The 27595-nt window shown below is 42.7% G+C and overlaps 1 protein-coding gene across 3 annotated transcripts; it reads right to left on the bottom strand.

Moving 5' to 3' along the window:
• Window positions 1-27065, bottom strand: NR1D2 (nuclear receptor subfamily 1 group D member 2). Of its 3 annotated transcripts, none has more exons than XM_061194733.1 (8): window positions 26962-27065; window positions 19811-20077; window positions 18806-18894; window positions 16773-16917; window positions 14329-14951; window positions 12408-12593; window positions 9802-10012; window positions 1-3367 (listed from the first exon to the last, which is right to left on the bottom strand). In XM_061194733.1, the coding sequence occupies exons 2-8, from the start codon at window positions 19866-19868 to the stop codon at window positions 3171-3173; spliced, it is 1509 nt and encodes a 502-aa protein (XP_061050716.1). In that variant the 5' UTR covers window positions 19869-20077; window positions 26962-27065; the 3' UTR covers window positions 1-3170. The 3 variants fall into 3 exon arrangements, with proteins under 3 accessions (XP_061050716.1, XP_061050714.1, XP_061050715.1); XM_061194731.1 differs by lacking the exon at window positions 26962-27065 and adding an exon at window positions 26376-26670; XM_061194732.1 differs by lacking the exon at window positions 26962-27065 and having other exon boundaries at window positions 19788-19859.
• Between the last annotated feature and the right edge of the window lie 530 nt (window positions 27066-27595).

Here is a 27595-nt window from a genome sequence, read left to right as displayed (position 1 = left end):
CCCCATGTACAGATTACTTTTCAGAAACAGGAAGATATTATCCATGTCTTCATCAATAACAGTTTGTAGAAAATAAATGTAATTCCTATCTTGTCAACAATATAGTTCTATCATTTTTTTTAAAACAATAGCCATTTTATTTTTCCATGTTAGTTCAAGAATAGCTTCAAGTTTTATGTTTCAGATCAAATCAAGACAATCTTTGTTTCTAGGTAATTTCCTGACAGAGCCCCTCCCCCCAGCCCCTAAAAAATTCTATATCCTAAGTGATAAACTCCTCTTGTACATTCAGCAAACTTTATATTGGAAAAGAATAACTGAGATAGGTACTTACTCTCGTGCACAGTAATAAATCTAGCTGAGCTTCTACACCTTGCTTTGCAATGATGTTTACATAAGATAAATCATATCTTATCAAGTTACAATGGTAATTTCTTGAAATGTAGTTACGAAAGCTATACACTTAATCCACTGAAATTTCCTTCTAATTTCTGAATCTGTAATTAAACCATCGCCATAAGGAAAAGCTTCATCCCAAGAAGATGTTCCCCCTTTTCCTCAGCTATTTCTCTCTAAAGGCTTGAACCCTCTCTCAGATCATGTAAAGAGATACATTAAAAGCACAGGAAAAAAATGTTTTAGCTCGCTGACATAATGCCCTTAAGTTTGCTGACATAATGCCCATATTTTAACTTTAAAATGTAAAATCAGAGTTAAAGCATCACTTAATTCATACAGTACATTGTTCATTAATCAACAGTGTCCCACCAACTCAGAAGTTCCCAAACTGGTTGTCTTCTCCGCATTTAGTAGGTTTAGGACCAATGACTCAATCAAAGAATGTGCTTGTAATAGGCTGCTGGTTTAATTCTAGAATTAGAAGTTTCAATCTTGGGCTATTTTCAAATACAGAAATGCTACGAGTGGCATATGAACTATTAATTTTGTTTCCCATTACCTACAGGCAGAATTTGTTCAAATAAAATTTTACACGACAAAATGCAAATCTCTATACCTATATATAGATGTATACATGTATATATTGAACCTAACTAAAGTTTTATAAACAATACTAACATAGTTCTGGTTACACACTCCTAAAGACTCAGTAACTGTTTTAAAGATATATGTTATAAAGAGGTTTATGCAAAAGGCAAAAATTAAGAAACAACATGATCTTTGAAGTTTTCAGTATTACTTCAAAAAAGCTGTTTCTATTCCCCATAGAAGAAAACTGTGCATTTATCTTAGAAAAAAAAATTATAAAAAGATAATGCTATCATGTAAAGAGTTCACAAAAACTATACTGTATATCCCATAAAAGTCATACCTATTTAAGGTAAATCACGATTATGGTTTACATTGTATTACAGACATCACCATCACCTTCCCTCTTTAATAATGAGAGGGTTTAACTCTGTTTTAACTTAACTAGTGCTACAGAAATTCAAGTCCCAGTAGCAACAAGTTAAACAAGGTTACAAAATAAGGCATTCTGCTCACATGTCATTAAAGTAACAGGCTGAGTATAGTAAAATGGGATCTTTTCATTTTTGTAATTTTATACAATCCAAAAATTATATAGAAGGCAATTTTACCCAAAAATCCAATTAATTGCTATCTTCCAGGGCAACAGAAAAACATAACATAAAATCCTCAAGTTTTTGGCAATTTTCTCCAACTGCCATAAAGAGGCTGACCTTATCTATTTAATAAAGCCCAGTATCAGAAATATGGATGAAATGTCTCTGACTATGCCATTTCTAAGCCTGTAGGTCACACACTAAATGATTTTTCAAATCACAGATTAAATCTAATTTGACAAAATCCCTGTAGTGTTATTTAGGGGGAAAAAAACAAGTGGATTCAGAACACATTTGCACACCCACACTCACACACACAGGCACACATCAACATATTGAACAGTTTTCTTAAACATTGGTTGGTTCTCCAGAAAGACTCCAAATATTTATCATCAAGCTACAGCATGTGCATAAGGGGCAGCAATGCAACTTTCTTAGCACAAAGTAAGAATCTGATGAACTTTTAAACAACTAGTACCTGAACCAAAGATTTTGCCAAAGATGAACTCTGAAATACATGTTTTTTGAAATCTGGACTCAACTGCCTGTTGCACTTGTACATTAATTCAGTGTTGCTTAGATAAACAAAAATAGAGCATAAATTCATTACTCTACGATCTAAAGATTTAAAGCAATGGTTATGTCATCAACAGGTAAAATGCACCTAATTTGGGTCTTTTGACACCTCTTGTTTTAAGTTTATTGTATGATAAAGTTCTTCACAGTTTAAAATATTGTGAAGAAATATATTTATATATAACTATATTCACATAGATAATATGTACACATACTATGTATTTAATGTACCCATAAACTTTGAATATGTGTGTGCCAGAAGGATAACCCACACATACGCAGGAACCCTGAATAATAGATTGGTGTGGACTGTGAAATGATTTCTCAGAAATGCATAGAAATAAAGAGTATTATTGTGAATAATTATAATAACAAAACTTTTACCGTATTTACATAGTGCCTATCTCCCAGGAGGTAAATATGCTTTCTAGACATTCGTCAGCATCTCTGTGAGGTGGGGCATTGGGAACACGATCAAGTCTCATTTTCCACAACCAGCGAGCCTGTCCAGGACCACGCACTTTCACGGTGGCAGAGTGGAGCACAGACAAGGAGGTTTCCTAACTTGCAGAGGCTCCAATCACCAGATCAAACAGTCTTGGGGTGAAATCAAGTTTCCATCTTACAAGAGAACTTCCACCACAAAGGATTAATTTTTAAGTCCTCATATACTTGTGATTGTGCATTATATTTGTACCACAGGGAGATCAAAATGGTTTTTGGTTTTGGTAGATGAAAAAGTCTAACATTCAGTGTGACTGTAATTCAGTGTAACTTCTCCAGTTTAAGTGCAACACCGCTGACTGGTCTACCGGGGGATTGCGGTCAATGTCTAAGCATGGCTGAAGAAATCTCAAACAAACAGCTGCTGCCTGGTCACAGAGGCGGCCTGCAGTCTCATGTTGTCTTAGAGGTCTCTCCTACCTCCACGTATGGTACACACGTAAATAAGCATTTCAGCACAAAATATACAGTCAGCATGAATCAGTTCATGTTAAATAAACAAAGGCCTTAGGGGTGAACTTTAAAGGCCAAGAGCTCCTCGGAGTGCATGTTGTTTAAAGATCGAAGATCTGGCAACTTTAGAAGAAGTTTTGTAAAAATAGAGGCCTCGTTTGGATGGTTTTTCATTATTAAGGTCCTTAGGGCGCGGATGAGCGTTTCCTGCAAAGCCTCCACAGAGTTGACGTTTTCTATCCCAGATCGATCTGAGGGAGAGTGAGGAAGAGAGCGAGATGGAGGAGAGGACGTGTTATTAACATTAAATACAAATATAACCTGTGCTCGTCGGTCTCATTAATGAATTCAAAACAAGGTTTTACACATTGGAACAGAGGCAAAAGATAACTGACATAATTTTTTAAATCCCAATGGCAAATTTTTATAGCTATTTATTATAAAAATATATATCACATAGTTCATTTGATAAATCAAAATTCTTTATAGTGATTAGGTATCTGCTCACAAAAATCTAGAGGTTCTGATTTTTAAAATTAGATGCTATCTAATTTCAACTGCTTCTGATTGGCGAAACGAAATGAATCGTGTGGTTTAGCAGTGTATTTTCATCTCATGTGGAACATACCTCACCTGCACGTCACCATAGATGGCAGGCACCTGGGACCCACGAGTGGATCCCTCTTCCCTTGGGCGGGCCAGACTCACTCACTACTAATGAATAAAACATTGTAGAAAAAGCGGTGGCTTCCACCTTAGGCAAGCTCTCACTCGCTTGCCCTGAGGAAAGCCGGATGCCACGTGAGATGCCCTATGAAGTGGCCTGAGCGCGAGGGAATTGAGGGTGGTCCCCAGCCGCCAGCCAACCAGGAACTGAGGTGCTCAGTCTAACGACTGCAGGGAACGACTCCTGCCAACCACCACGTGAATAAGCCTGGAAGCGGATCCTGCCCTAGTGGAGCCTTCATGTGAGACCACAGCCTGCCCACAGCTCGACTGCAACCTCCAAAGAAACCCTGAGCCAGAGGCACCCATATCCTAACCCTCAGAGATAATAAATGTATGCATTTTTAAGCCACTGAGTTTTCGGGTAATTTGTTATGCAATAGTAGATAACTAACATAGTATGCAACTTTATTACCTAGTTATATTAACTTGCATTCACTTTCACTTAGCAAACTGTGTTTATTAAACTCATCATACAAAAATGTTAATAAATTAGTGATTTAGCATAAACCAGCAATAAAGGAAAGTATCCTTAAATGAGCCAAACTTATGTTGTTTGCCATGGACTTCCTTCATCAGCATGGGCTATTTCTTCCCTTTACAATAGGAGACCGTAGTGCACAAGAAATATTCAATGGCTCCAAGTATAGGGGGTTGTAATTAACAAGAAAAGGACTTCTCCAAGGAAGCAAAATTCTCTGGCCATTTACACACTTTTTTCATTTTTTTTACAAGGAAGTCAAGGAGGTCTTACATTATAACTGATAGCTGAAAAACGTTACTTGCAATGCAAACACTCAGAACAAGGACTAAAATTTAATAGTAAAGGGGGGGAAAGTTTCACTAACTTAAATGCAGGAAAAAATGATGAAAATAGTTTTATATTACATTTAATAAAATTTGGATTATGACTACAACTGTGTGCTAATTCTTATAGGAAAAGAAACAAACTGAATGTTGACTACTGGCTGGGGGGCGGAGGGAGTCATGATTTATCACACAAAATTGTGAGATGGACAAAAGATCTCTTTTGACACTTGACTCTGGCCATACAATCATAAGGGTCATCTCTGCAAAACTACTTAAAGCTTTCAATCATGCTTCCAAGACTCTCCTTGCCTTTAATGTTCAAGTAATTGTTTTCTTTAACAGCCTTGCAATTTACTAATTCATTCACCAAACACTTATTCTGTGATGGGTGCTAGGGAATTAGCAGTGAACATAACAAACAAACCTCTCCTTCCTTTAGAGAGCTCATATTTGGACAGAAGAAAGTAATAGGTTTACATTGTATCATCAGTAATTTACAATAACAACTGGGAAAGAATGACCATGTGATCCCCACAAACAAAATAATCTAGATGGCAAAGAAAGAAACAGACAGGAAGTGGGAAAGGACATTTGAGTTGGTATTACACGTGGTTGGTCCTCCAGTGAATATCTTGTGTTTCGGTGACCTATGCTTATGTAGTCAACCCCCTTCGGGGAAACAGATGCCTAAAAATGTTAATCATATTAAATTTTTCTAAAACCATGCTTTCATGAATTTGAAGGCCAGAGGACCTAACTACAAATCTAGCTGGATCATAAAACAACGATCCTCTAGAAACTGCAACACTAGAATGCACAGACTGAAATGGAAATTCACCTTCCAAATGATGCCCTAAGTGCTATACTACTACCTGAATAATTTAATTCATGATACGGCTTTCTACCTCCTTAATTATCTCCCAAGCTTGTCCTCCTCACCAACTGTGCTCCTGATGCATATTCACTTCCTACACGATGCGAGTTAAATCCCTTCAATGAAGACTCCATGTGGACAACTGAAACCCACATCCAGGTGAGCCCTGGTCTCACACCCACAGGCCAGTCTCTAATCTTCAACTGGAAGTGACTGCGGCCATTACACACAACCTGAAAAAGAATTTACCTTCCAGGTATAATTCCTCTTCTCTCCATGGTATCAAGAGGGGTGGGATAGGGAGGGTGGGAGGGAGGGAGACGCAAGAGGGAAGAGATATGGGAACATATGTATATGTATAACTGATTCACTTTGTTATAAAGCAGAAACTAACACACCATTGTAAAGCAATTATACTGCAATAAAGATGTTTTTAAAAAAAAAAAAAGAGTCTTCCAATCTCACAGGCAAATAAATACCATGTTTGAGACTGCTCTCTCCCTTAGCAGCTAGAGCTATTCTGTTAACAAGCGGTAGAGTGGGAAGGCTTCTGAAGCTAGACTAACAGGAGTTCAAATGCCTGATCAGCCCATTATGAAAAATGTGACCTTGGGCAAATTATTCAAGCCCCCTGTTCCTCAAATTCCTTGCCTGTTGTAACTGAGGATAACATGTCCTAGCTCACATCCAAGGTCTGTTGTGAAGACAAAATTATATAATGAGATCATTAACTAGCATTTCTTCGGACAACCACCACCAGAACAGAACAAGAACCAGAAGGCAAGCATAGATTCCAAGAAAAACAAAAGCTATTTTGAATATAAAGCAAACTATAATGTTGCTTAATTCTAAACAGTTAACAGAGAATATAAATAAATAACCCATTTGTTATCTGACCCTGGAACACGCCCTTCAGGAAGGGCAGGTTTAGGGGAGAGTCTGTGTTGCCTTGTTACCCTTTCAGCCCCACCGTGTGAACGCTATGAGCACTATTCACGTGATCATGCTACGACAAATGCTGACGTTTTACTGTTCAATTTTTAAATCAACTGATAAATAAAGCATGGAAAATTGTCACATTTATAGAACAGAACGTAAATATTTTCATTCTTGACAACGTAGAAGACATGTTAGCGCAGAAGAAGCCGGGATGTGGAGAAAGGAGGGCCCTGTGTCCCTGGATGGTGAGAATATTCTATCTAAACTATCTGAGAGGTTATGTAAGAGTGAGTGAGCAAAGACTGCGAGCATGTTAAATTTATAAATAAAACCAATAAAGTAGCAGAAAAAATAAAACATAAAAATTGAGGGGGAAAAGTGAGAGGGACCTTTTTTTTTTTTTTAATTTATTTTTGGCTGCATTGGGTCTTTGTTGCTGCACGCGGGCTTTCTCTAGTTAACGGCGAGCGGGGGCTACTCTGCGTTGCGGTGCACGGGCTTCCCATTGCGGTGGCTTCTCTTGTTGCAGAGCACGGGCTCTAGGCGCACAGGCTTCAATAGTTGCGGCACAGGGGCTCTAGAGCGCAGGCTCAGTAGCTGTGGCACGTGGGCTCAGTAGTTGTGGCTCGTGGGCTCTAGAGCGCAGGCTCCGTAGTTGTGGCGCATGGGCTTAGCTGCTCTGCGTCATGTGAGATCTTCCTGGTCCAGGGCTCGAACCCGTGTCCCCTGCATTGGCAGGCGGATTCTTAACCACTGCGCCACCAGGGAAGCCCCGAGAGGGAACTTTTATTTATCAATTACATCTACTAAATAAAAAGAGGTACAAGCATAGTATTTAGAGTTGGGTCAGCAACCATCAGAACAATTAAAAAGAAAGATGGTTAGAAATCTAGTTCTCTGAAGAACAGGCTAGGAATAGAAGAAGGAAGGCTTTCCATTTTATACTCTTCTATAGTTATGGAATTTTATTTTCCTGCTTGAAAAACAACAATAGTTCTTTTTAAGTGACAAAGCTTTAAATTCGACATGAACACTATCATATATTTAAGTGAAACAACAAATTTTAAAATGCATGCATGCTGTGTTGCCTGTGTATCTTCATATATAAACACAACACAAACAAGAATGCCTTACCATCTTTTACAGTCAGTCTCTCCCCTTTGGTACCACCTATCAATAAGCAGGCAAATGGACAAACGGATGGACGGGTGAATGGAGAGAGGCAGACCCCCTAATGCTAACAGTGGTCTTTCTTGGCAGTGATATTATCATCTTTACTTTCATCTTAATGTTTTCTAATTTCTCAAAGAACCCATATTATTCTTATGATAACAAAAGAAGGCTTTTTCAAAATTAAAATTTGAAACATAAAAATCACGTTCCTGGTGGAAAATACAACTGAAGTAGCACGGTTCCAGCAGAGCGCTCCCCTTTACCCCTTGGCCTTCTTTTCTTCCCCTGAACTACCTCGGGTACATAGTCCCTCCATCCCCCCTCCTCTGCCACAACCTATTTCAGGAGAGTTCACTCCACTGCCTCATACCTGGAGTTATTTCAACGGCCTCTCAACCTGACTCTCCAGCTCTGATGACTCACCTGTCTAATCCACCCAGGACAAAAATGCAGAACTAAGGTTAAAGCATCGCTTTGTTCATGCCAGATCATTCCCCTACTTACGACGTTACACTGACTTATTTCAGTTACAGCTCTTCTGTTTAGCTCGCACAGCTGTCACTCTGTAACCCCCTGCTCCCCTCACCCCAAACCTTCTGCCCCTCCTCCCTGACGTGCACCCCAGGCTTTGGCCCCGCTCCGTGCCCTCCCTCACCTCTGGCTGGGAAAACCTAATACCCCATCCTCCCCACAAAGCCTTCTCAGATGACTTCATCTTCCTTCCTAAACTCCTACCTACCTCAGTCAGAACCAAGCAGTTTAGTAACACAAAGCTTTCTGTGTTGGTTCTGTCTCTCCAAATGGAACACAAAGCTTGTGTCTTAATGCTTGTTCTGTCTCCCCTGAGCACCTAGCGCTTAAGGCATATTCATCAGATAAAGAAGTTAACAAGTATGGATTACCTTTATTTCACAATTACAGATTTAGTAATCAGATGACAACTCAAACCATTACTAATTACTCATGAAGAGACTGCGAAATGGTAGGTAAGTGCAAGAGGCATTACAAGGTTACTGAGAAAACAGGCATCCCTCACTTACACAGTCCATCCAAACTATTCCCATAAGTGCGCATTTTTAGCTACCCAGGTAGAGCTGATCAGAAAAGGTAGCCAAATAATGCTTGCAAATGGCATAAGTTTTTTATACCACTGACGTGCAACAGGCCCTTTAAGATATACAAAGAGCTTCCTCTCCTTAAGGATCGCTGATGTATGAGTTACTTACAGCCACATAACCAGGCGCCACAATTTATACTTTACAACCCTCACAGTGCTCAGGTACAAGGTCTTTTATGCAGTAGGAAGCAAATGGGAAACTTAAAGCAAGTTATATCAAAGTACTGTCTAATTCTCAACAAATGGTTTAAAATAAAGTCAGCGATACCTAAAAATGGCTGGCACTTTCTTACATGTCCCCAAGAAAGTCACTGTCTCAATTTCCAATTTGCTATCGGGAATAATCTCTGCCTTACTAACTACTGTCTGAGTTGAAACACTTTGGTCAGAAATAACTGCAATATAATGCAAGGTGGCAGGGAAATTGGGAAACACCATCAATGACTCATATAAATAAACATTAAATGATAGGACTCAACAATCTTGGAGGCTCCCATGGTACAATCCCTTCCTTTCACAGGATAAGGAAACTGAGACCCAAAGAGAGAAAATTACTTACCAAATCACACAGAAAATTCAGTAGCAAAGGTGGTGAAAGCCTACAACTCATAATTCTCTGATTTTTGTAACAAAACACAGTAATACATCTTGATACTTGTAACATTTTCAAGTAACCCACATAATATTTTAACTAAAACTTAGATTCATATTATAACCACCTACCTAGAAATACCCAATGTTCCAAAAAATAAATCCATGAAATAACGCTTTAGACTCATAGAAAATTATGAACAAAAGCTAAAGACTAAGAGTGGTATATGTGAGGTCCAGATCTAAACATCCTTTTATCCCTATACAGCACTTTTGACTTTTACTGTCATGATAAAAAAAAAATTAATTATGCAAAAATACCAGATTCCTAGTTCAGCATCTTTCCGGAGGCCTTCTCCCCTCTACACAGCTTGCCGGAACCTGGCCACCTGCCACCCTCTCCCCACTGGGTCACCGCACTCCAGGTGCCGCACAGTGGTCAGCAGCTCCCTTACCTGCAGAGACCAGGACGACTGCTGTAAACAGGCTCATCTCTTCCCCACGGAGTCGGAGGGCATTCAGCTTCTCACTAAATTCAAACATAGAGTTCAGCAGATCCCCTGCTCCCATTGAGCGTAAGTCATCCACACTATACTTCTTTCCACTTAAAAAGGTGACAGTACGTTCCTTTGCGTCAAATAATGATGCAAACCGTACCATTAAAACCTGGAAAAAGAAAAAGACTTCAATGTATCTGGGGAAGTTCAATCGTAATACTAAAAAATAACTCAGTATTCAAGTCAGTTAAGAGACATCCTACACATAAAAAAAAGAGTTGTAGAAGAAAAACTGAGTTTAGTTTTACCCAGAACCATTTGCTTAAGACAAAAATCTCCACCAAAGCGATAAATACTCTAGGAAGAGCATCAAAAAAATTCCAGCCACCGGTGGCAAAATACTCAAGTCCTGTCATCCTCTGAAACTATTAGTAAAGATTCTGAAATGTAAATTCAAAATTAAAGCAGGCAAAAAAAAAAAAGCCCAAAAACCGAAATTAAAGCAGGCAATAATGCCAAGAAATTTGAAACTGGGCCTTGGCCAAAGGCATTTAACAAACCCTTTAAGCTACCAAGTGTATCATATGGTCTCTAAGCCCTAAGTAAAAAGAGCAGTATTTCAATGCAACAACACTTGGAAACACCCAAACACCAAATGCAACCAAGGCAAATGCAGCAGACGAACTCTAATTAGTCTATTTTAAGAAAGCATAACCCAAAGAGACAATACACAAAGAAAACTATGATAGTAGGTGCTCCAGACATCAAGTTATAATGGAAATCCAGACCAAACCAGTCAACAACTGCTAACCTGCAGCACTCCCTCCACTATAGTAAACGGTAACATCTAGGTCACATATTTCTCTCATAACCAGAGGAACACTGAACAAACACCTGCCCTTTGCAATGCTCCCAAGCAAAGACTTGTTTTACCCAAGACAACCCAAAAGAGAGTGAGCCTTCTAAGAAGATGGTGCTAGCTCTGCAACACAGCAATCCTCAGACAAATCACAAGGTGAAAAGAACACAAGTCCTGGAGCATGAGATTTGTGTTCTAGTCCTGACTGTGTTATGAATTTACTGGTAACCCAGGAAAGAAGTCTCTTCACCTCTCTGGGCTGTAGTTATCTAACCTCAAAACTGGGTGAATTGAACTCGATCTCTGACATCCCTTCTGACTTTAAACCTTAAGTCTAATGTTTTCCTTTGAACTGAAAACCCTAACCTATAGGTGTTTCTTTGGAATTCTATCACAGCTATTTTATTTACAAAAACATCTTCTCTGTTCTAGCTCAGGTGCCCCAGAGAACAGAACCGAAGGCAAGGGTTTATGTGGGATGTGCACTGGCACATGTGAAAACAACAGGAGTTAAGAAAAAGGAAATGAGATGGAAAGGAAAGAGAGTCAGTATCAGAGGACATACTGCTAAGCTGGACACCACCTGACATCAAGAACAACTGAGAGCCGGATCCTGTGGGACCATCTGGGGAAGAGAAGATCTTCCCCCAGCTCCCTTCCCCTGCTGATCAAAGACTGGGCCCACCCGGCATCAACGTCCCACCCGCCCCCTGCATTTCAGGATAATGCCTACGTGAGCGCTGAGCAAGTGCTGAGGCTGCTCCCACCTCAGCAGCAGCAGGGAAGCCCCGGGGCAGACAGGGGAGAGGTACCTAAGCAAGCACAGCGAGAGGCTCTGTCTGTATCCTACGCAAATTGGCAACAGGGGCTGCCCCAGGCCCAGGCAGAAGGCAGCACAGCAAGAGAAGGTGGAGTAGCAAAAGTAGCCAAGGATCCTGGAGTGAGGCGAGGCCATGAGGATCCACAGTGGTACACAAGAGATGTCTGAAACACCTCCCAAATATCCTACCATCTCCTAGGAGACAAAAACCACGATCTATTTACCCTTCGTGTCCAGTACTGAACATAGTAAACGCTGGGTTAGGCTTTCAGGAGGTGTCTAACTTGGAGAATCCACCAAGTCCACACCTGAAATCGATTCTAGAACTTGGAGTTCATGTGCTGCAAATACAGTCCGTTTGTATCTCAAGTCCTAAGTAACTCGGCGTTTACCTTGTCTTTTCCCACGATCTTGAGATGGTCATTCTTTTGTTGATATTTTCAGCCTCTGGACTATAAATACTGGTTGAGAAAAGAATCAAAGCAAAATACTACCTTTGACTTCCCTGGTGGCACAGTGGTTAAGAACCCGCCTGCCAATGCAGGGGACACGGGTTCGATCCCTGGTCCGGGAAGACCCCATATGCCGCGGGGCAACTAAGCCCGTGCACCACAACTACTGAGCCTGCGCTCTAGAGCCCGCGAGCCACAACTACTGAGCCCGTGTGCCACAACTACTGAAGCCCGCGCACCTAGAGCCTGTGCTCCACAAGAGAAGCCACCACAATGAGAAGCCTGCGCGCCACAACTAGAGAAAGCCCGCATGCAGCAATGAAGACCCAATGCAGCCAAAATAAATAAATAAATTTATTTAAAAATAATAATAATAAAATAAAATAAAATACTACCTTGCCCTGTATCAATATTCAGGATAAATAAAACCTACCTCGAAAGTCCCAGCCTTTAAAAGGTTGACCTGGTCATGTTGAGAGAGATCTCTGAACCCAGGAATACGCTTTGCAAACTCCACCACTTCTTTCACTGCTGGGGTGAAGCTCATCGAAAATTCTTCCCAGATTTCATGCCCTGATTTATGAGGATCCACATACGGAGACTTATTCATTGGACAAACCTAATACACACAAAACAGAAGAACTACTGAATTGTGACAGGTGGTAAAGAAATTTCAAAGGTAGCATGTCAATCAATGGAAACCCCATGAATATACCCTCCGACACGAGTAAAATCTACTAATATTAGCACTTTCTCCATTTGCTACTTGCCTTGTGACAGAGAGCCTCAGAGCAACCTAACTTAAACAGCAGTTAACTTATCATAAAAGAGGTAGCCTAAGAAAAAGTACATCTATCACAAGCTAGTTCAAAAACCTGTTGCACAGGTCTGAGAGTTTATTTTGTAATACTGCTACCATCTTGCACTGGGTTTTATGGTTTTCAAACAAATTCATACATATTCATTCACTTGATTCTCAACCTTACTACTTAGTCATGGCAGACATTATAATTACCATTTCTTAGATAAGGAAATGGGACTTTAAGAGGTTTAGTGATTTATCCAAATACAGCTAGAAGTCACAGGCCTAGAGTCCAACCCCACACTTAGTATTTCAAAACTCACTTTTTTCTAAATAGGCACAATTACACTGTTGTAATTTCAAACAGGAAAAGACAGTGAGATGCCTCACTTTTTAAAAAAAGGTCACTGACCACTTATTTCATATACAATGGTGTGACCACTGGCCTCCACTTGTTCAATGAGGACACAATGACTGGACATACAAGATGGACCTTCTAAACGAGGATTGGGGAGGAAAAAAATAGGAAGCCAAAGAAGGTATTAGGACACTACAAAGACTATGAAACATACACTGTATACTCTATTGGTAAAATCGGCCTTTAAATTTTCATTAAATCCATAGGAGATCGAGGAATGGGATGATTCTATAACCATGGAGAATATCACAGATCAGAACGTAAATGCTTACACGTTTTTTCCCTCCTTAACAGAGCCACTAAGCCTAAAAAATATGAGGCCACCTTCCAGATCCATGGAATCAAATACTTGTAAGTGACCCCCAAAAATCTAACATTAGGATTGGGGTAGAGTCAACTATCTTGAAAATGAAAAAAGAAGATTTTAATTACCTGGCTGTAGGAAATACCAAGCACTATCAAAGGATCTCATTGTGTAAACTGGAAGTGCCGTGGTACTGCTGTTTTGGATGAAATTTGGGCTGAATATAAACAATGTACTTTCATGTAGACTATTGTATTTGATGAAAACACTTAAATGATATGAGTAACATTAACTCATTCCATAGGATGAAGTCTGAGAAAATCCTTAGAAACCAGCGAATTATATTAAAGTATGCCTAAATTTTCAAACAACCAAACATCCATGTTCTATACCCAAAGACCTTTTTGCATTATAATGGTTAAAGAAAACACTTTCCTTCTAAATCAAGGAATTACTGACCATGGCAAGCTAAAAGATCAGCCCTCTGAGAAAATCCCAAAGCTAGTAAGGCAATGATTAACCTGAACGCTTCAAGTTTGAAAAGGATTTCTAAGAACCAAAGGACCAATTCTTCATGATCCATATTTTACATAAAATCCTAATCCCAATCATAGTACCAATCAAATAGCATGCCTGTACCTAGCTCTGTATGAAATCAGCTCATTCAGCAAATGATGTTTATTAAAAATATTTGACCTAAAGTACTGCGCAAAATTGATTCTGTAAATCTCTTAGGTTTTCTGACACCCCCGCCCCTGTCCTCTGAATAGAAGAAAGCCTTCAAAGCTTTCCTTGATACAAAGTGAGCAAAAAAAGTGATTTCACTATACCAGATGCATTCTCCCTCCAGCGTTGCACAGGTAACTATTCTTGTTCTCATTCTGAGAACATCCATCTATGGAAACTCTATCACATGCTCTCTGAGTATAAGCATTGGAGAAGTTCACACAGTGTCCATTTGTAATGCAAATGGCATGCCCGTTGGCGTAATGCATCACGCTCCTCCCTTTGTACTGTCCACCGAGATGCTGCTGGCTCTCACTACGAGGAAAGTGGCTGCTAAGCCCACCGCCACACCGGTCATGATTCAAATTATACTGCTCCATGTTCTTAGGAATCCGTTCTCTCTGCGGCTGCGCGGTCTCTGCCGAGTTTTCTCGCTGCTCCTGGTTATACATAAAGGTATCCTTGTGCGCTCTGGTTACCATGCCGATCACTTCTTCCTTGGCAAAATCCGAAGAGGGAGCAGAGCTTTTGATGTTCTCTTGCTCCAGCTGGGGCTTGGGTCGCAGCTGTTCCTGGGCTGGTAAAGCTGTCTGCTCATGATGTTCTACTAATGGGTCATTCTGCAGATGACCACTGAACTGGCTGTTCATCATGGTCTTCATCGCACTCTGCATCTCAATTAGCATCCTCTGTTTTTCACGCTTAGGAATACGACCAAACCGAACAGCTAATGAAGAAAAAGATATTTAACATCTGCATTCTAAATAAGACCCGTTTATACAAAATAACACAAAACTGGCTCTGATAGCTATGGCTTCTAGTCATCTGAGTAAAGAACATCCATTTGTGTCTGGCCCAAATTATCCTTAACTTGCTGGTTATGTTTTTCTGGTACCACAGGAAGTGGGAGCAGGAAGAGAATGTCTCGTTTTTCTCTCAAAATAAAGCTAAGAAGATCTCTAGGGTATTTTACAAGCAAAGCCTAAGAAAGAAATGTGAAATTAACTAATGAAAATCAGTTTGCAGCAGACGAGCATTACTATACAGCACCTTACTGAGAAAGCTGAAGGCTCTGTTCTCAGAAGGCACATGTGATTCAGCTACCCACATCCACCAATGCTGATGGCACCCATAGGTACAATCACTCCCTGAATGACCTCTGTCCATTCATTTTCGTAACCTTATTCTCAAGACCCAACTATGAAGGGATCTCTGTTTCCAACTTCTTAAAAAAGAATATCTTTAAAAAAAAAAAAAAGAAAAGAAAAATCACAGTCAATAGAAATGTAGTTATTGGAAAATAAACTTGCTGGATTTTAATTAAAATCAATGAAACAAAAATAAAATCATTCATCCTGCACTACCTTAGAGACTAGTCTTAGAATGAGTCCTGTTTCCAACGTTCATATCCCTGAGGGGAAAAAGCTTCTTTCCACCTAACATTTATACAGAGATAATAAAAATTCAATATCCACCCAGCAAGAAGGCCTCACTAATCTAACTGCAGCCTCTGGCGTCGTCACGACCACAGACAGACAACGTTATCATGGTGCACACTCTACCTCTGCTTCCTCCTGTACAACTGATGGCCATTTTTACTCTTTTTGGGGAAATCACAATATCCATCAACTTTGGATTAGTATTTCTAGTGCTATAAAAAAATTTTTCAAGCAACTGGAAATACAAAACATCAATTGCTGAAACCTGTCATTCAAGAACCTCATTACAACACTATATTTCTGCGTCGGTACGATACTAGAGTAATCTAAAGGACTGCTTAAATGACCCTTCCCTAGATAAATACAAGGTTCATTCTTAGCAATTCTTAATTAACACTACGAAGCCAATCCCTATGAAAACCTCACACTCCTCTATTATGTTACTTAGAACACAATGAGACTATCCAAAAATGATTTCCCAAGAACAACGGACAGAAGAGTCACATCTTCCAGGGACATCATCCATAAATAATACTAAAGGTCCTGCAAATTCCCACAACCTTTATTTTCCACGGGAGTGGGTCATGCCAGAAATAAGCAACCACCTCCACTCCAGACCCTGACGTCTCTTTCAATTTTGCATCTCCTTTCAAAGTATTCAGAAACAGTGCCCTAAAAGCACTGTGTCGTATCAGGACTGAGAAGTGATAGAGCTGATTCACGTAGGGAGGAATGGGTTCCTCAGGACTGCTAAGAGATCACGGAAAAAAGCCAAGGACTCCTATATCAAGAAAAAGTAAATCTTTTTTTTTTTTTTTTTTAGGAAAAAGAAAAAGTATTCAAATTGCATAGGGAAAAAATGGGTCTTTTCACAGGCAAGCAACAAAAAAAGAAGAGAGCCAAAAGCTGTTTCTGGGGTGATGATGCTAAAATTTTGACTTGAATGAATTTGGCATCCTACAAGGCATCAAAATGTGTTTTCTAAAATCTGTTTCACCCTGAGCACAAGGGGGCCATTGGTAATCGGCTTACAGCTCCGGTTTATGCTGAGAAATAAGGACCAAGCTCCACGCGCTTTAAGGAGAGCACTCTTTAAACTGGGGACGTACCATCTCTTGACATTCCAACAGACAGACACTTTTTGAAACGACACTGCTGACATCTGTTTCTATTCATTCTCATTATAGAGCAGTTTTCATTCTTCAGGCACTTCTTGTACTGAATGTTTTGCTGAATGCTTCTCCGGAAAAAACCCTAAGAACAAAGGAAGATGTAGCCATCCATTTAAAAACATCCAGATGAACTCCTTGTAAGCGTCCTCCCGCACCTCACCAGCCAGGACACTACTAGCCACCAGGAAGTAACTCTGGCTTAGAGCTGAGGGAAGCAGAATACTGATACACAGAGTTTAACTGGGTTCTTACCGACATCAGCAAGCACCTGTGCCTACTAGCCAAGCAAAGCCCTTCTTCCATGCTTCCCGCTGCAGAATCTCAGTACCGCCGAAGACCCCTGCCCACCCAACCCCCGTCCTACACTTTACCCTGTTACCAGCCCTGCCTACCGCCACGCTCTCCGGCTCATGCTTTAATCACATACAAATTCCAAAACCCTTGAAACATGAATGACATTTTCAACAAGTTGACAGAGAAATGTGTTCCATACCATAACTTCCTCACTAGAACTAAGCATTACGTTGGTAGAACTCGGTCTTTCCTGGATTATTACCTGCTGACACCAGCAAGGCCTACTTATATGTGCCAGATGTTCCTGGCTACTTGTCCGCAACAAGTAAGTGTCACACCACACGCCACAGACCAACTAAGGATCCAGGAAAGACAGTTCCCAGCTAGATGGCTACACAGAACTGCCTTCACTACACAATTTAAGTTGATGCTCTGTGAGTGGTCTTCAAAGATCTCCAGCTTAATGGTTCCCTTGACTTTTTCAGGAAAATCAAAATTACCAAAATTATTTTAAACTGTACTTCCCTTGACTATCATAACTAACCACGTTTTTGATAAATCTATATTAGTAATTATGGGATACAACATTTTTATACTTTGTTACTGCAATACTATACTTGGACACTATAATATATGAGCTAGACACATCTTTAAGAGCAATTATGTGTGGTATTTATCAGGAATACACAACTAGGCTCAGGTGCTTGTGGCTTTTGTTTCCCTAGCTATAAAGTGAGACTAATGCCTGTCCCACATTATTTCATATTTTTGTTAAAAAAAAAAAAAAAAAACTATTAATAGAATTTTAAAACAGTGGAAAAGTGCTACATCTGTACAAAATACTGAGTAGCCCTGTGAAGTGATCGAGCCATTAAGAGCTACAAAATTCACAATTCATTCAGAGCCACCCTAGAAAATATTTTCTCTTTCATCATGTACATTCACTGTTTTGCTCACCCAACACATCCTGCCAAACTGGATTCCTGCTTCAGTCAGAGAAAAGCAAGAGCACATGTCTTGGCCATGTTAATTTTAGATATTCAGGAGAAAGGACTGTGCCAGATTAGAAAAGAGAGAGATTCCCTAGATATAAGGAGGAGGTGCAGACTTCTCACTCGGAATTATCTGACTCAGGAATATTCAACTAAACTCATAAATGAGCTTTCCCAAGGGCTCAACTTATACTCGAGATTCTTTTACTTACTTGGCATCACTTCTGAAGATAGCACATTTTTACAAACATCTAGGAATTATTCCCAACTCCTAGCACCCGACACTGTCAGAATGTCAAAGTATCTGATGAGACCTACTCGACGTCTGGTTTAAACTAAGCCCCAGAAAGGCAGTAGCGCCTCGTCTGCTCTGCTCCCTGCTGTCCGCCACCACCTAGAACAGTGCCTGACACATTAATGAATAAACACTTCACACCATACTTAAGTTTGAGTGAGATAGCAAATTTATTTTGATCAAAATTTTAAAGAAACATTTTCACTGAATTTAAAATATATTTTTCAAAACAAGTTATGTTTATACACTACATAAAATGCTTAAAACTTTAAGAGGAACAGCTGACTTCTCTCCTCCTCCCGGATTATCAATTGTGTAAATTGGCAATCCTAACTGCAATTTCTTTAATCCCAGAATCAGTAGCTTAAAGAAACAAAAGCATGCTTTACCTTACAGCCTTCACAAGCATGAACTCCATAGTGGAATCCTGACGCCACATCCCCACAGACTTTACACAGTAGAACCATGCCACTAAATTCTAAGGCACAAACAGACACAAAAGTGAAATGCTGGAAGAAAGACTAAAATTGTTTTCTTTCCAACTGAATATTTTATTTTGTTCAACTTGTATGTACTTTAAAAATATACAAATCTACTTTTATAACGTAAAAGAAAAATCTTTACACCAAATTGACAAATCAAAAGAAATCATGAATTTCTTTTAAACAGTTTATGGCACTGCCAAAAATATCTGAGAGAGCTGGTTTTTCCTTTCCCGATGATTTTAAACATACACTGAAATTTTATAAATCTAGAGTTACTTTACATCAGACATGCAACCAGAGCTAAGAAAACAATCCTGCTGGATAAGAATTAAGAAGTTAGCCAGAGGTGTCAATCAACAAAAGGTGCAAAGGGGTGTCTCCACAGGCTGCTGTACAAATACTCAATTCAACTCACCTGCAGGTACCAGTCAGGTCCCATCTCTTCCTGATCCTGCCCTGTACCAGCCCATCACCTCCACACTCACTCAGGGATCCAAATTTCTACGACTCATTTGGATATCCCAATCCTCTAAATGTTCCTAGCTCCAACTTCATGAAAGCAAACCCCTTTCCACGAGTAAGTACTCCATTCTAGAAACCAGATTCAGCACTAGGAGTGCAGAAGAGAGATAACTGTGAAATGGGGTAAGAGGCTACCCTCGAAGGAAACATGGTCAGACAGAGTACATAACCACAGATCTTGCTCTGCAGCAAGAACCAATTATGACAGTCCCTAGGCTGCAACTTTTCAGATCATCACTGATTTCTTACCTAACTACTGAACTACGATTACCCAGAAGGGAGTGAAAATTATACCCAAAAATAAAATGGTCCCCCAAATGAACAGCTGATAAAACAAGCCCCACCTGCAATTGGTGGCACCAACCTTTAGAAAACTCAATAACTCACTTGTCACTGCACTGTGACTCTTTGTCATCCCAGGTGCACTCGATTTGCTTGTTTTCATAGAACAATCTATCCGATCATTCTTCAGGATGCCTTCAATATTGGAGAGATCGCCATTTTTGGGATTCCCGTTGTTATCAGAATTAGTGCTAGTTGGAGAAGATGGGACAGAGGAGGAGGAGGACTGGAAACTGTTCTCGGAGCCCTCACTGTGACAAGAGGCAGGGCTAGAGGCTGAGCTGGAAGAACTGATATAGGCAATCACACCTCCTAGAAAAGATGGGGGAAATCAGATAATTAGATACACAATAATACATATTTTCTATTTTTGCAAATCTGAACAGTAAAGTCACTAACTTTAGAAACAGGTTAATGATTAAAATTACCACACAAGGAAAAAGTAACTTATTTTCTTCCTTATTTCCTACTGTTCTTCTTGCTTCCACAAGGTTCAAAGCCAAACAATTCCCACTGATTTAAAAAGTGAGCAGGTTCTCACTGGCTTTGTTATTCTGAGCACATGCAGAGCCAAACCTAAAGCTTTTCATCTTCCAATGTATTCCTAAAAGGAATGAAAAACCTTCCTGAGCTACAACATAGAGTAATCAAGTTGTTTTGGCCGTGCAGAAATCTGGTTCTGGTCCTGTCTGTGCGTCCTTCATTATACCTTTACATGGAACAATCCCAGAACAATGGGTTCATCATTTAGCTCCCCCAGCACTTGGCTAAAACACAGGTCAATCAGGAACAGACGTCACTTGGAACTCTGGATAAAGTAGTTTATCTGGAAATGAAAAACTTTTCATAGCTGTTGCCCCCAGAATCTTTCTGTCGTGATGTTCCCCAAAGATTCTATGACTATCCACTAAACCCCAGTTCCACATACTGCCTTCTCCACCTACTTCTGCCGTTGGACTTGCAGACACCCTTATCGCTAAGCCCAGACTAGAGAAGGCACCCTCAGGAATGAGCATTTTGAACAAGTTCTCCAGGCGATTCTTTGCATATTGAAGTTTAAGAATAGCTACAACTAGTGAACTCAAGCACAAATTGGCCCACAGTTTTCAAGGTTGATTTTTTCACCGACTTAACTGCCTGAATATCTCTAATACACTGTGAATCCAGAGAAAAACTATTTTAACCTGGAAGTCTATCAAATGTCGTGTTACTGGGTAAAACCACTGTGCCCTCTGTTTTCATAAAACTTCAGAGATCTAAAGGTCATATTAGAAATTCCAGGTGGTAGCAAACTGCTACTTTTTTCTCACTTACCTCCACTGGGAATAGGATACGAAGAAAAATATTATCCTTAGTCCTCAATAAATTCCCAAAGGAAGGTCTCACAGCTATTTATCTTTTCTAAAGGACACTTCAGGTAGTAAATTCACTAACATCTCAAGAGGATAAAAGGTGAGGAAGTTAGACCTTCCCAGGGCCAGCATTTGAGTCAGCCATTTACACCCACAAGGTCTTCTAACTATCTCAGCTTAGGAATAAACTTCTAGATATCCGAGCTATCCTGATGGCTTAAGAACTGGATTAAAGCACTGACTGGGCAATAGAAGGTATTAATTACCCAGAACACACCTTCCTTTGCAAAAGCTCCAAAATCAAATCTAAGAAAAATTACTGGGCTATTATCAATCCAGTTAAGATCCAACTCCTGTCTTTAGGGAATCAACAGTCATTTACAGGAAGCGTTTGTGCCAAGAGCCATGGAACCAAAGATGACCCATCAAAAAGCAGCTACATTCTCTTAGCAAGACCTTCAACACTGATTTAGTTGTGTTAGCATCTACCAGACACCAATCTACCCACCTGACAGTTAGCAACCCAAAAACATTAAAATTTAATTTCCTAGAAGGTAAGGAGTACATCTAGCAGTTCCTCAACCCAATGAAGAAGGGGAAGTGAAAAATACAAGACACCAAGAACGCCGAGAATAAAATGACAAAATTTCACACCACATTTCATCCTCACAAGAACCCTATAAAATTAACTTCCATTTTTCCATTCTACAGAAGAGGAACTCAGAGAGGTTAATACAGCTACTAAGTGGCAGGGCCAGGGTTGAAAGTCAAGGCTGTCTAATTCCAGAGTACAGAGTATTACTTCTTACTGAGAAGACCTGGGCAAGCAGGTCACTTTCAATCTCTCTAAACCTGAGTCATCTTCTATAAAATGGCAATATCTGCCAGAGTTATGATAAGATTGAAATGAAATGGTGTTCATAAAAGGGGATTATTAAAATAAGCGATTTTTACAGAGACAGTTTTTAATGGTAACACAAGAAAGGTAAAATCCCTGAACCAGAAAGTCCCAACAGCTCCAGAAACAGGCAGAACCTCAAGCTAAAATTAGCTGAGGCAGTCTTCTCTATTTTTAGTTGAAAAGGACCCTGGAGCTGGGCCAGGTTCCCAGGCTAGGGCTTACCCAGTGGTCAATGTCAGCCAGTATCAAACTCTGTACTGCTGGGAAGCACTTACTGTCCCGGCATATATTGGGGTATTCTTACCCTAATTCTAGGCTTGCCCGTCATCACCCACCCCCACTGCCCATCATCCTGGAAAATATGCTTGAGTTCAACTCATGAGTGTACTTTTCTGCCTAGTGACTTAGAACCAAACATTTTTACCTTTAAGAAGTTTTAGTTTTCTCATTTTAAAAGTAGGTTTTTAATAATTTCTACTCACAAGATGATAGAGTGGACCTAATGAAGCACTAAACTTCCAATTGTGTCCCAGTGTCAGGGCTCCAGAGATCAAGATGGTCCTTTCCCTAAAAGGCTTTAAAGGCCAGCTGGGGAGACAGCCTTGTTAACCAATCATTCCAATGCAACGTGAGCAATGTTTCATACAAACTACTGTGAACTGCTGACAGTACAAGAGCACTATAGAGGGCAGAGATCATGAGCCAAGGTGACAATAAGTGGGGTCTTAAAGAATATGTTAAGTTATTAAATGATGTACTACAGAAGAGATTATCTAAGAAAACAAAAACCACGGTGACAAAAAACAAATAGGTCTTATTTTGTAAAACAGTGTTCTTGTCTCCATGTAAATTGCTGGGAAGGGGTAGGGGGGCAAGTGTAATCTAGTGTCTGGGGAAAAAAAACCCTACTGACTAGCAACAAGATTAAAAAAGAGGAATGATGAAATGGGGAAGCTCTACTGACCCCTGCCTTTTCCACCAGCTATGACCCTGTACCATGGCAAACAACATGGACCCCCAAGGAGACAGGACCACCAAGCTTTGCATATGCCTTCAAATGTTATGTGGGCTTCAACCTAGCACAGCTTGTGCTCCCCAAGTGAATTACGTGCATCTGGCTCTCCCACTTGCCTGGGTAAGTTACTCACTTCAGTTTACTTTGACCCTCATCTTCAAATGGTGACAACAGCACCTTCCTTCATAGAGTTAATGTGAGGCACCAAAGTAGCAACACATGTAAAGGGCCTGGCACATAAATGCTCAACAGATACTGGTGATTATTATTTTACCGTCATTATACTGGAAGAGTTGGATCAGGATAGTTCAAACAAAACTAACCCTCTCTATCCACGCTTCTTTCCTTCAATTCTGAACATGTCGCGTGGACCCAGTGGTTTCCCTGCAGGTTCTTATTTCCAGGCCACCTTCTGACTCCCTCAACTCCAATGACTAGTCAGGCAACTTCCTTCTTCACTTCTGATTCTTCCCATTATCTTACTGTTTCTCTCTCCCAGTGAGAAATAGAGTAAACTACAGATTTGTAAAGATAACGATGGCCTATGTGGGAATGTTTTAATAATTTTTAAAATGTGCATCACAGCCAGTTATGAAGTGTATACAATATGTTATTTACTTTAAAGAACTTGGTATACTCAATCAAAATCTGTGACAAGAATGTATAGAGTCAATTTCTACAGCTTCACTGTTTCCCCTCTGTATTAATCATGGAAAGGGCAGAGACACAGTGAGTCATGATTTACAGCACAGTTACATGAAATGGTCACTGGGTGAATAGGTATTGACTAATAAAATGTTATCAACCCAAAGGAAGGGGTCAGAGGCTGCCACACAGCACTGAATTTGGCCCCACCCCAGCCAACATTTACAACAACGTGAAGGAAGTTCAAGGGAATGCTTATCAACGCTCCTTCAGACAGAGGGATGGCAGAAAGAGTATACTGGATTACAACTTGTGACAGCTTGAACTTGGAGCCAAATGGAAAAAGAGAAAATTTAAGACTGATAATGGCAAGTCCCTACAGTTCAGCTCAAACAATTGTCTGCACAATGGATGAAACCTAGCTTCAAATCAGTTCACATGAAAAGGATCTAGCTGACCGCAAAGCTACTGTGAGTCAGCAAAGCAATATGCTACAAAAGCCAAGCCTGCCAGAGAACTCATTTACAAGCAGCATCCCCAGCTTGGAACTTGGTAACTGACCAACAACTTCCACTTCTGGATGCCACATCCCAAAGGGCAACAAGGATGATGATCAGAAAAAAAACAACATTGACCAAGTACCAAGAGATGTGAATTGGTGATGGGGGGGTGGGTCAGCAATCATCCCAAGGAAATTTTATAATTTGTAGCCACACTTTAAAATCAAAATTAAGGGGCTTCCTTGGTGACACAGTGGTTAAGAATCCGCCTGCCAATGCAGGGGACACGGGTTCGAGCCCTGGTCCGGGAAGATCCCACATGCCGCGGAGCACCTAGCCCCGTGCGCCACAACTACTGAGCCTGCGCCCTACAGCCCACGCTCTGCAACAAGAGAAGCCACTGCAGTGAGAAGCCCGCGCACCGTAGCGAAGAGTAGCCCCCCTCACCGTAACTAGAGAAAACCCGCGCACAGCAACAAAGACCCAGCGCAGACAAAAATAAATTAAATAAATAAATTAAAATCAAAATTAAGTTCACTGATAATGTTCCAGGAAGGCTCAAATCAGACAAAAACTTTATAATCACTTGAGCCGGCCCACCTTATCCGACCACGAAGCTGGAAGAATTCATTCACGCTGGGTTAGACGAGGTTGAACTTTATAATCTCTAAATCCTTACCAAGTAAAAGTTTAATTCCATAATAGAGTTACTTAAATTTTTAAACTATCCTCAAAGCTTAAGTAGGCCCACAGGTAATTAAAACACAGGAAAATGGCTTTTTTTTTTTTTTTAATGTTTGTGGAACGTTCACAACAATTTGTTTTCAAGGCATGGTTTAGAACATATAATAACTTAAAAAATAATCACTGGCTGTTTCTGCAACCTCACTGGCTTTAGGTAAAAGGCCATCCTTCGCTGGGGGAAGGGGGGGCAGCTAAAAGGGCAGAAGCGAGTCTGGTATTGCTCTGTGGCGTTGCAACAGGAACTGTAGCAAGAAAGGGATTGACAGAGTCAAATTCTGTTATCCTGAGACTTCCCTGGCGGTCCAGTGGTTAGGACTGCGGCTTCCACTGCTGGGGGCCCCAGTTCAATCCCTGGTCCCGGAACTAAGATCCCACATGCCACGCAGCACAGACAATTAAAAAAAAAAAAAAAAAAACCTGTTACCAGATTCAGGAAAGACCAGTGACCCATGGGTTTAAAGCAATTAAGCGAATTGACAAGGACCAGCTGTACAGGAGGCCTAGGAGTCACCCGGGGTCACCGCCCACATGAGCCGAGGGCTTCGCTAAGGGTGGAATCCCTCACGGTCCCGACTGGCGCCTCGGGCGTATTCATCACGGAAGGTGTGCAAGGTCGGTCGCGTCCCCGAGCAGATCGTTAAAACTGATTTTCTTTTTCTTTTTTTTTTTTTTTTTGGTAAACACGAGGCAGGGCCACAACCGGGACCTTCCTCCGCCCGTCCGCCGGGCGACCCCAGAGGGCCTCGTGTCGGCGAAGCCCCACGCCGGCCCCGCGGGCCCTCCTCCGGGCCGAGCGCGTCCACGCCCCGCGCTTCTCCCGCCCGCCAGGCCCCGGCTCCGCACGCCGGCGGAGGACACTGCGGCCTCGGCGCCCGCTCGGGGCCGCCGGGCCGCGGGTTCCCGGGGCGCGCACGCGCTGCCCCCTCCGCGGCAAGCAACCCCGCGGGGGAGGAGGGGGATCGCGGCCACGTCACAGCCCGGAGGGCTCCGGGGGCGGGGCCTCCGCGGGCTGCGGCGCTCCCGGCCGGCGCGCGCCCCCGCCCCCACGTGTCCCTGCGGCCCCGGGAATGTGGGTCACGGAGCCGCGCGGCCTCACGTGTCCCCGCCCGCCGCCGCCGCCCCACCGCCCATTATGTAATGCCGCGTCACGCTCCCGCCCAGCCAACCGGCGCCCGCGCGCCGCCGAACGTAAACACAGCGCGCACGTGGCTCGCGCGGCCGGGCCATGTGAGGGGGGGCCGGGCCGGCGCCGTCAGGCCGCGCTGCGGCGTTGCGGTCGGCCAGCAGGGCGGTCGCGGGCCGGGCCGGCGGGCGACGAGCACCGAGCCCGACGCGGGTCCGCGGCGCGCGGCGGCCCTCCCGCCGGCCCCGGGCCCCCGCCGCCGCCCTCGCAGTGCCCGCCGGGCTCCGAGCGCCCCTCGGCCGCGCCCCACCCGCCGCAGTCGGCTCTTACCCGCATTCACCTCCATGGTGCCCTCGGGGAGGGGGCCGGGGCCGCCCGATCCCGCAGAGCGGGCAGCGCCGCCGCCGCCTCAGCGCCGCGCCGCCCCGGGCCGGAGGCAGCGGTGGTCGCGGGGGCCCCTCATGGGCAGGACGGGCGGGGCGCCCGAACCCGGGCCCCGCGGCCGGAGAGCGGGCTGCGGGGAGAGAGGGCGGCGGCGGCGAGCGGCGCTCCTCGCGGGGCCCTGACAACAAAGCGGCGGCGCGGCGGCTTCCTGCAGCCAGCGCACCGCGGCGGCGACGGCGGCTGACGGGGAGGGCAGCCGCGACCATGTGACCCGCGCACACACCCCCTCCCTCCGCCCTCCCCGCGGCCGGCCGCTGCGGCGACTCCGCCCCTCCCGCGCCGGCGCCCCTCCCCCTCCTCCCCCTCCTTCCCGCCGCCGTCGCCCGCTCTCGCTCACCCCGGTTCACTCCTCCTCCCGATTTCCCGCCTCGGGCGGGGAGTCCCCCACCACGCTCCCCTCCCCAACCCTGCTCCCCTCCCCAACCCTGCACCCCCCCATCTAGTGACACCTCGGGGCCCCTCCGATGGTTACCTAGGACCGCCGGGTGGCGCCGAGCAGACCCGCTTTTCAGGCCCCGGGCTGGGCCAGCCCCAGACCGCCCCGCAGGTCCGCTCTCCCCGCGACAGACCTCAGAACGCCGGGCTCCTTGCGGACACTGCCCACATCTCCTCCGTCTACACCTCCTCGGTGACTTCATCCAGTCCAAGAGCTCAGACACACCTGTGTGCTGAATCTGAGCTCCACGCTCCGACATCTAGCAGCCCGTTTGATTACGCCACCTTGACGTCCTTTAGGCAGCTCAAATTTAAGATGCAGACAGGCGTATGCATGTGTCAGAACTCGGCGAATGCACGCTGAAGATTTGCGCATTTCGCCTTGTATGCAAATTTTACATCAAAAGGAAAAAGCTGGAAACAAATGACATGTGTGCTGAGGTATGAAGAGGGAAGTGCGTTGATGTCTGCAATTCAGATGCATTACAAAAGTAAGATGGGCTGAGGGATGGATGGATAGAAGTACAGTAAGATGGTAGTTGAGATGTTGTCTGTGGGTATTCACTGTAAAAGTCTTTCCCAGTTGCTTTTTGAAAAGTTGCGGTATAAAACGTTGAGGGACATGTAATGTGTGAAACTCTTTTACGTGTGCACCATCTCTTCTCCCCCTG

This window comes from Eubalaena glacialis, chromosome 6 (assembly GCF_028564815.1).
Source record: "Eubalaena glacialis isolate mEubGla1 chromosome 6, mEubGla1.1.hap2.+ XY, whole genome shotgun sequence".
NCBI lineage: Eukaryota > Metazoa > Chordata > Mammalia > Artiodactyla > Balaenidae > Eubalaena > Eubalaena glacialis.
The sequence above is the reverse complement of the archived record's forward strand: the minus strand, read 5'-3'. Positions and strand labels throughout refer to the sequence as shown.

What these genes read in the sequence shown, in the direction of transcription:
- NR1D2 (XM_061194731.1), bottom strand. An exon ending in TGTTGGAATGTCAAGAGATG is followed by an intron (nt 14,952 to 16,772) that starts GTACGTCCCCAG and finishes TTTCTTCATTAG; the next exon opens with CTGTTCGGTTTGGTCGTATT. An exon ending in CTGGAGGGAGAATGCATCTG is followed by an intron (nt 12,594 to 14,328) that starts GTATAGTGAAAT and finishes TGTGTGTATTAG; the next exon opens with GTTTGTCCAATGAATAAGTC.